At 39.2% G+C, this 12,862-nt stretch overlaps 1 protein-coding gene across 4 annotated transcripts in view; it reads right to left on the reverse strand.

Annotated features, from left to right (window-relative positions):
• Positions 1 to 12,862, reverse strand: part of WARS2 (tryptophanyl tRNA synthetase 2, mitochondrial) — a 94,596-nt gene that overhangs the window by 4,949 nt on the left and 76,785 nt on the right. For all 4 annotated transcript variants that reach the window (XM_025453372.3, XM_035700565.2, XM_035700566.2 and 1 more), the window contains one exon: positions 216 to 334. In XM_025453372.3, the coding sequence (XP_025309157.1) occupies positions 216 to 334 (119 nt within the window). The remainder of the gene's footprint in view (positions 1 to 215; positions 335 to 12,862) is intronic.

Here is a 12,862-nt window from a genome sequence, read left to right on the forward strand (position 1 = left end):
ACTTTTCAAATTTTTTGGCCATTTTATTCAATAATCTAACGAAGTCTACCTGTCCCACATTATAGAGAAAGATGAGAGATTCTAGTTCCAGATTCTGAAGCCTGTCCACAAGAAAGCCAAGTTTGGTCCCAAGGACATCCCAAGCCTCAGTCCATTATCCAGTCCTGTCTTGGGGAAACCTAGCCTGATTCAAGAGTCCTATGTTTGTTACTTACTTAGAATGGACCTGGGCACGGGGAAGACCTCTCCATACTTCTTATTAAACCCTTGTGCTAGATCCTGAACGAGCTCCATGTGCTGGACTTGATCCTCCCCGACAGGAACGTGTGTGGACCTTTAATAAAAGACAGAAAAACTCAGCAAGGCTCCTGCTTATACTGAAATGATATTGCAAGCAGCTGCATTTCCTGTGCCTATTTCATTGTTGGTGTTCAACAAATGTTCACCAACTACAGAGGGGATGTTGAGACCCAAGTCTTTATCTATGTATCAGACAAATGCCAAAGAGACATTTGTCTACTGTAGTTCTGTTTCTTCCATAGCAGAGGAATACAGCCTTCAACACCAATGTGACAGGATCTTGCTGGGAGGGAGGAATGGTATCTTAAATAGCATATGCTCTAAGCATAATTGTATTTTAAAACCACTCTTCATTCCCCTTACCCAGTCAGTACATATTATTCTAGCCTTGACCAGATGCTTTTTACTTCAGAGCTTGTGCTCACACTTGAAAGCCATTCCACCCCACTCTTCAAATAAAAGATGGCAGAAAGTTCTTCAGGCAAGAGTTTTTTCCTCCCTGTCATACAGGGAGTAACAAGATCTTTCTGGAATATGCTCCTTTGTCTTCTAGTACGTGGCAATCACAGCACAATTAATATGCTGCAGGGAATTTAAAAGAAATGAACATATCTATTGGTACAATGTAGACAGATCTCAAAAAAAATGTTGAATGAAAAAAACCAAGTTGTAGAAAGCATGTAGAGTACACTGCCACATAAATCTGAAAAGTATGTATGAAAATACATTGTTTACAGCTGCATATATAAATATCATAACATACTGGAAGCTCCTCCACAAATCCATGATTGTAGCTGCCTCCAGAAGAGGAGGGAAGGGAATAGGTCAGGGAAAAAGAACAAAGAGACCTGAATTTTCTCCTATAATATTTTATTGAAAGATAAATATGTGAGACAAAAACATCAGAACATGGGAACTTTATTTATAGTTATTTTAATCCCACATATAAAAGTTGCAGTGTTGGATCACTATGAGATATATCAAACAAGGGTAGAATTAACCATTACAGAGAAGTCTTGTTTTTTTTTTTTTTTTTAAGATTTTATTTATTTATTCATGAGAGACACAGAGAAAGTGGCAGAGACATAGGCAGAGGGAGAAGGAGGCTTCATGCAGGGAGCCTGATGCGGGACTCGATCCCAGGACTGGGGGATCATGCCCTGAGCCAAAGGTAAATGCTCAACCACTGAGCCACCCAGGAGTCCCTGCAGAGAAGTCTTGAAGAGAAACACTTTATTACTGGGGAGAGAGATAGTTGTATATTGTGAGTGGAAAAATAACAACTTTTCAAAACAGCCCCAGAAAAGGACAATTATTTTTTTGTTGTTGTTATAGAGAGGAAAACCTTCTACCCCAGTGGTTAAGTAGTGGTTCTCAAAAAAACAGTGGAGATCTTATTTCCCCTCTGAATTACTGTCTGCAGGCTACTGGTCAACTTAATAAAGCTGCCTACATATAGACTAGCTATTTTTTAAAAATATTTTATTTATCTATTCATGAGAGACAGATAGAGAGTGAGAGAGAGAGAGAGGCAGGGACACAGGCAGAGGGAGAAGCAGGCTCCATACAGGGAGCCTGACATGGGACTCGATCCTGGATCTCTGGGATCTGCCCGGGGCTGAAGGCAGCGCTAAACCTCTGAGCCACCTGGGCTGCCCTAGACTAGGTATTTTAATATAGTAAAACACTGCAGAACATTTTGAAAAACCTTGCAATATCCTTCATTATTTTGCAATTATTTTTAATTTTGCAAAGTGCTTTCCAGTCTTTGTTTTGTCTATGTGGATGCATATTTTTACTAACTGCAGTATAATATGTATGCAGTATAATATGCATACCATCTTTTACGTTAACATGTTTCCCATGTTTCTATGTGGTCTTCATTAATAGAACTTTCTAATAGCTGCATAAGAACATCCCTGTCCTATAGTTTCAGAAGCATAAGGAATTTATATGATTTTATTGCAGATTCTTTTGAATAATCATATAGGGGGAAATTTTGACTCGAGTGAAACAAGTAAAAAAAAATATTTTTTACAATAACCCAGAAATCCTGTGGAGATGAATCTGGTGAATGCATGTTTGGTACTTTCTGGTCAAAAGCAGGTTATGATTATTAGCTAATGAAACTAATATTTGTGTTCTAAAATAATTCTGACTATATTTCCAAAAGAAATGCTGATAAATGTTTAAGTTTAGAGTAAGCAATAGGTTTGAAAGCAACTCTTTGACACTTTTGCATGGAAGTAACACATTTTATTTATTAAAAAAAAAAAAATCTCTGAACACTAGTAATGTCCCTGCTGTGTGTGTGTGTGTGTGAGAGAGAGAGAGAAAGAGAAAGAGAAAGAGAAAAAGAAAGAGAAAGAGAAAGAGAGAGTGATGCAGTATAGCACTCATTTAAGAGCACAGGCTTTGGGGATAGGCTTTATTTATTTATTTATTTATTTATTTATTTATTTATTTATTTTTGTATTTTAAACTCATATGATATTTTATTTTATTTTTTAATAATAAATTTATTTTTTATTGGTGTTCAATTTGCCAACATACAGAATAACATCCAGTGCTCATCCCGTCAAGTGCCCCCCTCAGTGCCCGTCACCCATTCACCCCCACCCCCTGCCCTCCTCCCCTTCCACCACCCCTAGTTCATTTTCCAGAGTTAGGAGTCTTCATGTTCTGTCTCCCTTTCTGATATTTCCTACCCATTTCTTCTCCCTTCCCTTCTATTCCCGTTCATGGGATAGGCTTTAAATCCTGACTCTGCCACTCTCGCTTTGTGTGACTTTGGGTAAATTAAATTGGGAGTATTTACCCCATATTGTTGCTGTGGAGATGAAATGAGACAATTCATGTATAGTGCTTAGCACGGTATCTAAAATCTGGTAAGCTTTCAAATTATGGTAGCTATGTAGGGAATATAATTCTAAAATGGTATATTATACTTCAGAAATGTGTTCAAAAGGCACGTGGGTGGCCCAGTCAGTTAAGCATCCAATCTTTTTTTTTTTTTTTAAGATTTATTTATTCATTTGAGAGTAAGAAGGACACGAGCATGAGCAGGAGATGGGCAAAAGGAGAGAATCTTTAAGCAGACGCTCCACTGAACAAGGAGCCCAAGGCAGGGCTCGACCTCACGACCTGACCTGAAACCAAGAATGGAGACCTAACCAACAGCCACCTGGGTACCCCAAGCATCTGACTCTTGATCTCAGCTCAGGTCTTGATCTCAGGGTTGTGAGTTCAGGCCAAAAAAAAAAAAAAAAAGGTGCATAAGATGCAATGTCCATGTAACTAGAGGTTCACTCATTACCTGACTCTGATTCCAACTTCTCTGTAGCTTGGCCCCAAAAAGGAACGGTTTGTGGGGGGTGGGGGAAGCCCACGATCATCTATTTGGCAAAGTGGAAAATTAAGAACTGATGAATATTTATTTACTTATGTGTAAATTTACAAGAGAGTAAAAAAGAAACAGAATCAACAGAGAGCAATATGTTGGCTTATTTTTCCCCCTCTGTCCCCTAAATGTCGATATTTCTAAAAACATTGGCTCTCTGGTTCTCTCCCACCACTGGAGTGCTCATCAGCTTTCATATGGGGATCTACATGTCCCTTCCCCTCTGATGATCCTAAGGCTCTGTCTCTAGCTCTGCTAACTCTCTGAAGGGTTGGGACTGTATCTCTGCTTTCCTGCTAAATATTGGAATTAGATATCCCCTATTTACTCCCAAACTCAACAGTGAAGAATCAACATTCTGGGTTGGAACTGTAATCCGAGATAATCTATCTCAATTTCTTACTAAAATACCCATGAAGACAAAGAAAATATAAACAACTGAAAACTAGAAGCAAGAGTCAAAACTGAAGACACAATTTGAGAAGAACTTTTCGTGAACTGTGAGGATCAGCAGAGCTGAATGAAAAGAACCGCTGGTTAAGCTTCTTGTGTTGTGGAGTTAGAGCAAGTGCCCCTGTTGCTGGAAACCTATCCCAGCTGGAGATGAGGGCACATCCCAGCAGCCAGGGTCCCTCCAAGTGGCCAAGGTGACACTGATCCTTCTCTCTTCATCAGCCTGATTCTTTAGACATTGGTTCCTGGCAACAGAAGGTAGCTACACAGGCATTGGAAGCAGCAGGGGCTAGTCACGGGGCATACCATCCTCACAAGAATGGGAACAAGAGCTCTGTAAGAGCAGGGACTTGTTTGTCTCGTCCACTACCCTATCTACGACCCAGAACATATTCTGGCTCGGGACGGATGACACTCAAGGAATAGGTGTCAAACGAAAAAGCAAAGTGTGGAAGGTGAAGGCCTGAGCAGGATGCAACGATGACATGGGAGCAGGGTAATCCGGTGACTGCTCTTTATCATGTAATACCTCTGTTCTGAGAGTGAGAGAGCCAGACAGGTAGCAGGAGAAATACCTCAGACCAGTGGTCCTAACCTAGCTGACTGGTACCTGCACTTGGACACACCACTCTGCCCTCCTGGTAGATTCTGGGCAGGGACTTCAACTAGTATCTAAGTAGACAGAAGGTGCACACAAAGGCATTTCGCAGATTCTGTCTACTGGCAGAATAATGATTTGAAAACTGTTTGCTTGTTCCGATATGGATTTTAAAAACCCAACATAAAAAATCAAGCAAACAGGTAAAAGAGCCCAATATGGGGCCAATGAAAAAATACTGTGAAACAAAGGAAGGGGAACTTTACCCTTTAGACTCTGAGGAAGATCAGGCACCTATAAAAGTTCATTTTACAGGAACCTGAATGTTTTGTTTTGTATTTTAAAGAAAATTGCTTGGTTACCTCAATAGGATTCAAAAAGGCATGGCTGTCACAAAAGAAAAGCAAGAAGCCACAAAATGGAGAAAAACATAGTTGGTGACAGAAAACTGATAAAATGAAAAGAAAGTGAGTCGAGGAAATAAAGAAAACCAAACACAAAATAGAAGAATCAGGAGCAGTAAGGAGTGAAATCCAAGGGACAGGTCATATCAGTGATGTGGGTGAGAAACTTGAAGCTCTTCAAGAGCTCCGGTGGAAGGGAAAAAAAGAGAGAAATGCAACAAGCAAATGTCAGGTGGGAGGACCTGTCCTCTGCTGGAAGCCAGCAGGCCTGTGGAACAGAAGCAACAACCTAAACATGAAGGGAACTCAATGGAATTGAAAAAAATGAGTAGGTAAACAAAATGGAGTGTATACACTGTGTATACACTGAAGAGGCACAACATATTTCAGGAGAAAACACTAGACTCACAACAGAACATGACCCAGGGAAATCTCTGAATTACAACGTTAAAGAAAAAGCCCTATATGCACAGTAAGAAAATAAAAGCAAAAATAAGAAAAATCAGGTTAATTAAAACGGAACAATGTTTACAAGGGTTGGTAGAAAAAGGTATTGAAAACCTAGCCAAGCTGTCTTTTTCTGTGTGAAATATAAAAATGATGATGAGGGACACCTCAGTGGCTCAGTGGCTGAGCATCTGCCTTTGGCTCAGGGTGTGATTCCGGGGTCCTGGGATCGAGTCCTACAACAGGCTCCCTGCAGGGAGCCTGCTTCTCCCTCTGCCTGTGTCTCTGCCTTTCTCTGTGTGTCTCTCATGAATAAATAAAATCTTTTAAAAAAATCAAAATGGGGGATCCCTGGGTGGCTCAGCAGTTTGGCGCCTGCCTTTGGCCCAGGGCGCGATCCTGGAGTCCCGGGATCGAGTCCCACATTGGGCTCCTGGCATGGAGCCTGTTTCTCCCTCCTCCTGTGTCTCTGCCTCTCTCTCTCTCTCTCTGTCCATCATAAATAAATAAATAAATAAATAAATAAATAAATAATAAATAAATCTTTAAAAAAAATCAAAATGAGGAGCACAGTCCAGTGGCCAATAGCATTTGAACACTTTCCTCATGATATACATTTTGCTAAGCATATTTTATGCATTATTATTGTACTTAATCCTTTTTTTACAGATGAGGCAGGTTGAACAGAAAGAAATTCTCAGGTATGCAAAGGACTAGAAAAAATTCTGAATCAAATCTAAGGCTCTAAGAACTCAAAAGCAGAGATGCAGAAGAATAAAGACTTGCTGTAAACACTAAAAACATAAAGTCTAAATTTAGGTTACAATCTGCAATAGAAAATAATGTAATCTAAAATCGATCCATTTATAACAAGAGTCTGTTGAAAATTCCAGGTTAGCTAACAGAATCAAAAAGGATTGTGAGTGTGTCTAAAGACTGAGAGTCTAAAAGTATGATTGATAACCCCTTGTACCACGTGATAATCATTTTTTACCTAGAATGATTAACAAAAGACTCGAATATTTTTGCAAAGTGAGAGACAAGCAGACAATGGCCAAATAAGATATGACCACAAAACTTGATCCAAACCTCTGGAGCCTCCAGCCCAGGAAGCCAACTACCACTTCTGCAACAACTGGCCCAGAATGCTCAAGACTCCATTCATGAGTGCCAATGCCGTGACTCTTTGTCCTCACTTCCTCCAACTCAGGACCAACCAGGGAATGTCAACCATACTCCTCAAACTAATCACAGAAGAGGCCCGCTTCTAGTTAGCCAGCCTCTAGCTTCCCTGTGGCAACAACCTCAAATCAGAGCACTCTTGAATCTTCCTTTTCATCACTACAAAGCCTCTCTGCCTTCAAGTCTCTGTCTGCCTTCAAGTCTCTGTGACATGGGAAATGCAAGGTATGGTGGAGGTTTCCTTGAGATAGCAAGCTCTGAATAAATAGCCTCAATGGCTGGTCTTTGTTTAAAAGTGATCACCACTGGAATTAAAAACAGAAAGCACACCTTCTGAATCATTGGAATAGATAAAAAGAAAGAAAACTCAATAGATACAGTATTACACAGAAAACAAGGAATCAAGAAAAATAATAAATATTTAATGATATAGAAAAATGTAAGACAAAAACACTAGGATATAATTTTAGGGGGGGAATACATATAACCTACACTCACACAGAAGGAGAAGCCATGGTGGTTAGAGCGGGACTCATGTCAGGCAGTTCTAGGGTCAGATTCCTGCTCTGCCACATACCAGGTGCATGTTCCTGGACAAGTCATTTAACATCTTATGATAGTTTTTCCCCTTTAAAAGAAATTGCCTACTCCTGGAGTTGTTTGAAGAGAGAATATAATAATGCATGCAAAATTTGGAGTCAAGAGCCTTGTACATGGATTGCAAATAAGAGATAATTAGCTTAAAAAATTGATTTGAAGGAAATGCACTAAGATGTTGTTAATAAGATCAGAAATAGTAGAAGTGATTTTCAATTTTTTCCTATTAAATGTAAGAAAGAACACTGAAACTACATTAGAACATTGAAATGAACCAGTGATAAACTATTGACTCTCCTGCTGCTAGACTATAAAGACAGAAAGTGAAATCATGTATCCTGGAGAGCTTACAGGGCAAACATCTAAGGCAGAGTTTGGCTCTGTTGAACACAGAGCCAACTTTTCTCTATTCTACTAGAATGTTCCTCCCTTAGCTCCTGCAGCCTGACTCCTTTGTTTCTGGTCTAGACAAATATTACTTCCTTAGAGAAGCCTTCCCCAAGCATTCTTTTCAAAGTTGGTTTCTCCCTCTTATTCTTCCCTTTTTTTTGATTTTTTTTCCCCTAAGTATTCTCTACCCACAACGTGGGGCTTGAACTCACAACCCCAAGATCAAGAGTTGCATGCTCTTCTGACTAGGGACCCCTCGCTTTTATTCTTTTCCACATATCCTATTTATTTTCTTTATAATATTAATCCTAATCTAATCATTTTATTTTTTTTAATCATTTTATTGTATTTGTTTATTTAATTGTATGTTGTTTTCCCTACTGCTAAAAAATAAGTTTTTGAGAGCTTGTCTGTTATGTTTTTCAATATATTTCTAATACCTACTAGAGTTGCCTGGCATGTATGAAGAGCTCATTCAGTGAGTAAGTAATACTTCTTGACCCTTTGGCTAAGATCAAGTGTAAATATTTATAGAATAAATGAATGATCTTAAGAGGAGGACACTACAACCCATATAGAGAAAAATAATAATAAAATCAGTTCATCATCAGTATAGAAGATAAGAGCACGGACTCAGAAGTCAGACTACCTGAGTTTATATCACAGCTCTACCAGCTACGAGGTCAGTTACCTGAGCCAAGCTTCATACTTTCCCGAGCCTCTGTCTGTAATTGGGGGGTCATAATGGTGCTTACCTTATATGATTGTTTTGAAGATTAAATGAGATAACCAAGCATAGTACTTGACAGCAAAGCTCAATATACATAAGGTATTGATATAATATATATTCATTAACATCTGACCTGATATGGACAAAATGGTAAAAAGTGATATTATCAGGGACATCAATGTGAGGTACATTACGACTTTTTTCAAATCAGGATCATTTTCCTTTTTTGATAGGTGATTGGTACCACAAATATAAATACTAATATATAATCTCAGAGATAGTTGCAGATATGGGTAGTGATCCAGATATAGATAGAACACATTTTTGACGGTTCACATATCTGATTAGAAATAGCACGTCAAATAGAAATCCCCAAATAGAAATAGCACTTCATAGAGATTCTGAGAACCCCTTTCATGTAAGAAGAACAGAGACAGAATAACGAATGGAAAAGCAAAGTGTAGAGGCCATGACAATAGATCAGAAAGTGGTTTCTCTTCGTCTAAAGGCATACATGGATTTAGGAAATTCAACATAATAATTGTTAGGGCTTTGTCCATTGCTCTCTTCCACACAGCCTGGTCAGGAATTCACTGGCTTCATAAGTGGTAAAACCAAAAATATTCCTTTTTATGTTTCCCTCAGTGCCCATAAGCCCACATGCGCTCGTTTCTGAGGTATAGGTGCAAAACCCACCTTTCTAAGTCTCTCTCCTTTGACTGGACTTTGCTACTCCTGCCTTGTGATTCTAGTGAGGCTGACGTGCAGAGGTCACTTTGATTCCCCCAAACCAAATTAGCCAACAGGGCAGGTTAAAAAGCAATTACAGTAGCCCATAGGAAATCACAATGGACTGCAGCTAACACAGAAAAAACAATTACCATAATCAATACACTTTAGGCACATCAAAATGAATATTTCCACATGTCAAAATGGTTCCAGATCCACAAAGCAACCAAACTAAACAGAAAACACATTTAGTTTTCATAATGACTCTGCGTGCGTCTTTGTTTTCTGTGAAATCCTTGCCTCTCTTCTTACAGTTCTGTGAGGTTTTGCTTTTTTTAAAAAAAGGGATTAAAACATTTTAATTTTTTTCACCTGGTCTTATTGCTCCACTTGGCTTTTTCATCTGATTTTAGTTTGTTTGTTTCTAGTCTTTCCTCCCTCTGCTCCTGCTGCTCTTTTCACCTCCTATAATTTATCTTGGCCCCTACTTCTCATCCACTGAGTTTACACTTTACATGAATTCAACCTGTCTTTGATTCTGCTCACTTATGGGCCTTATTCTCTTCACATTTTCAACCTCTCTCCTCATCGTCTTCCTTTCACTTCAAATAATTTAGAGCCACTCTTTTAAAATTTATACCCTACATAATGATATCCATATTAATATCTCCTCCTTTCCCCCATTTTCTTTTTTTATTTTTTCTCTCCTTTCTTTCTGTTTCTTTTTTCTTTCTTTTTTCTTATCCACTGTGCTTCTTCCTTAGACACAACTTAAAACAAAAGCCTTTCATACTTGTGTTATAACTTCTGTCACATAATAATGGCTCTGATCTTCTTCTTTGGTGACTAACCCATTTTTTTCTTCTGCTTGGTTCCTTGTATCCACGTTTACTTGGGATCCACCCCAGTCTCTGGCAGAATTAGTGTCCAGATGAATAATCATTACCTACATATATCTGCTTACAGACATCGGTTCTCTTATTCCCCCCCCCTACTTTGGCTGTGTTTGTGAGTTTTCAGTGCTGCCTTTAACCAGCTTGGATAGAGTGGAGTTTGGTGTCATTTTTCATTTCATGAAGGGTGAATTCACTGTCACTGGCTGCTTATTAGATATGCTGTAACGACTCTCTAATTTAGGAACTGTTTCCTGAACACCTATGATGTGCATGACCTGGTGCTGGGTCCTGTGAGAGATACAGTGATGGTTTTTACCCTCTAGGGAGTTATAGCCTCCAAGAGGAGAGAAAACACCATAGAAAGCTATAAGTTCTTCTGGCTAATCCTCTTTCAGTGTTCCTGATCTCCATGAATGGCAACACCATCAATTCACCTGCATAAGTCTGAAATGTGGGGTCACCTGAGACCTCCTTCTCATACCCATCCAATTCATTATCAAACTCTATCCATTTTAGCTCCTGAAGTCTCCTACATTTGCCTACTGTCATCATCTTCGCTAACTCCATCATGGTCCAAGCAGACCAGTGAAAGAACCTCTGAATAGACTGCCCCAGTTGCTCTTGTCCCCCTGCAAGTCATTTTCAATATTTTAATCAGTCACTTTTAAACGTATAAATCGGGTCATCTCACTTTGCCCTGAAAATCACAAAGAGCTTCCCATTGCTTTCAGGAGGGTGTCCTGGATTATCTGTTGACATCTCAGCACCATCCTCTCTTGTCTATGCTATTTCTTGATTTCCAGGGGTTAGCAGCTTGGAAACCACATTTCCATAGGCTTCTGGTTTACTGTAGCACTTGCCCCAGAGCTGGAAAGTGAGAGAAAGGGAAGACACTACTGTTTGGCAGTTATTGGTGAGTACGTGGATGGCGGCAGATGGCTGGAATAAGGTTTGGCCAGCAGCTTTCAGAATCTCATAAAAATTTGGTACAGATTGGCCTCACAGAGGAAGGATGTAATTCAAGAACCAGAGGTCTCATGTGGGATACATGTGGTATGGCAACGGCACCTATGGGGGCAGTCTGTGTCAGTATTAGGAACTGATTATCTCAATTGTCCTCAATGAATGGTCTGATCCTCAGACATTACGGCTGACTTCCCTCTTCTCTGGAATTACCAAGTATGAAGTTCTCTCTATACTCTGCTTTTGGTTGGCTTTGGTTCTGCTTACTCACAGTTCCTGAGGTCTCTTTTGCTTTCACTGTCCTCTTACCCCTTCCCATAGTTCTCCATTTGAGTTCTCAAGAAAGAGAAAATGACTAGCCCAGGTAATCGCTCCCATCTCTACTTGAGCAGATTTAGTAGTACCTCTCTAAAACTTCATTTCTTTATCTGCAAAATGGGGATTATATCACTTACCTATCTTGCAGAGCTGTTCAAAGAATCGGAACAGATAATATGTGTGTAGCAGCTAGTGTGTGGCACTGGCAACTCATCTCACATTATTTAATATAATGCTCATCTCACATTAATTCTTTCATTCTCTTTGCCAGAAGTCCATGCATAGTAGTGCTTTTCTCTGGATTAGCAGCATTATAGGTACTTAACATGTATTTGCTGTATGTTAATAAAAACTGTGTGTATGTGTAAAGAGAGAGAAAGTGAGAGAGAAACATTTACTTAATATATAGCCAGCCAGGTATTTAAAGTTGGATATTCAAAAAAATAAAGCAGATGTAAAATAAAAACTTGGAGCAAATGCTATTGTTGAGTATGTTATCTCTTTTCAAATATCTGCTATTTTATTATCTTCTCAAGTTTAAGATGGCTCCAGCTTTCCATTCCTGGGTTTCATACCAAGTTCTACCAAAACAATGAAATAAATCTTTCATACATCTATCTGGAAGGCTCCTTACATTCCCTTCCCTCATGTTTATTCTCTAGCCCACCATGTACCATTTATTCTAATGCTGATTTTGACAAAAGAAGCATGAAATCTATACATGCTTTGCATCAACATTTCATGAAGAGGCCACATATAGATGTGCCAGAGGGAGAAAATATGAATGTTTTTTAAATCCATCTAAGTTGCTCTTTTGTATCTATTTATATTTATGAGTAATATTCACACACATTCTGGCTATGACCTTTTCCAAAATCCAGAACTATCTAAAACAAGACCAAACAAAAAATACTCCAAGTGCTTGAGCTGTGTTATAGGGAAAACAATGGTACAGGCTAAAAATCAGACCTGGGTTTGAGTCCTACCTCTGCTACTTATTATGAAGCAGTTAGACATTTCTAAGCTTGGGAGGAAGCATAGTGAAACAGATAAGAATGCAGGTTTGCAGGATAAATGCTGCAGTAAACCAGAACTGATTTTACTGTACTTGTCTGCATGCTTTTTAGTGATCCAAATTACATGCATGCCCAGGAAATGTGAGATGCATGTGGTATGGCAACAGCACCTATGGCGGCAGTCTGAAGGTGGAGGCAGGAGGAAAGAACCCAAAGGATCAGAGCCTATGAGCTAGAGCATGTGTAGTCAGTGGCAAGAGAGAGGTCTGGCCTAAGACAAGATAGAGCCAAATATAGGGTTGCTTCTCTTGAAAAGGAGCATGTAGTTGTCTATTCCATGTAGTGATTATGACATTGCAGGTAAACAGTTGCTAGGCTAAGGTAGAAGCAGTCATCTTGAATGTACAGAATTACCCAGTTTTAATACTTTAAATAACTT

The sequence above is a fragment of the Canis lupus genome, chromosome 17, assembly GCF_003254725.2.
Source record: "Canis lupus dingo isolate Sandy chromosome 17, ASM325472v2, whole genome shotgun sequence".
Classification (NCBI taxonomy): Eukaryota; Metazoa; Chordata; class Mammalia; order Carnivora; family Canidae; genus Canis; species Canis lupus.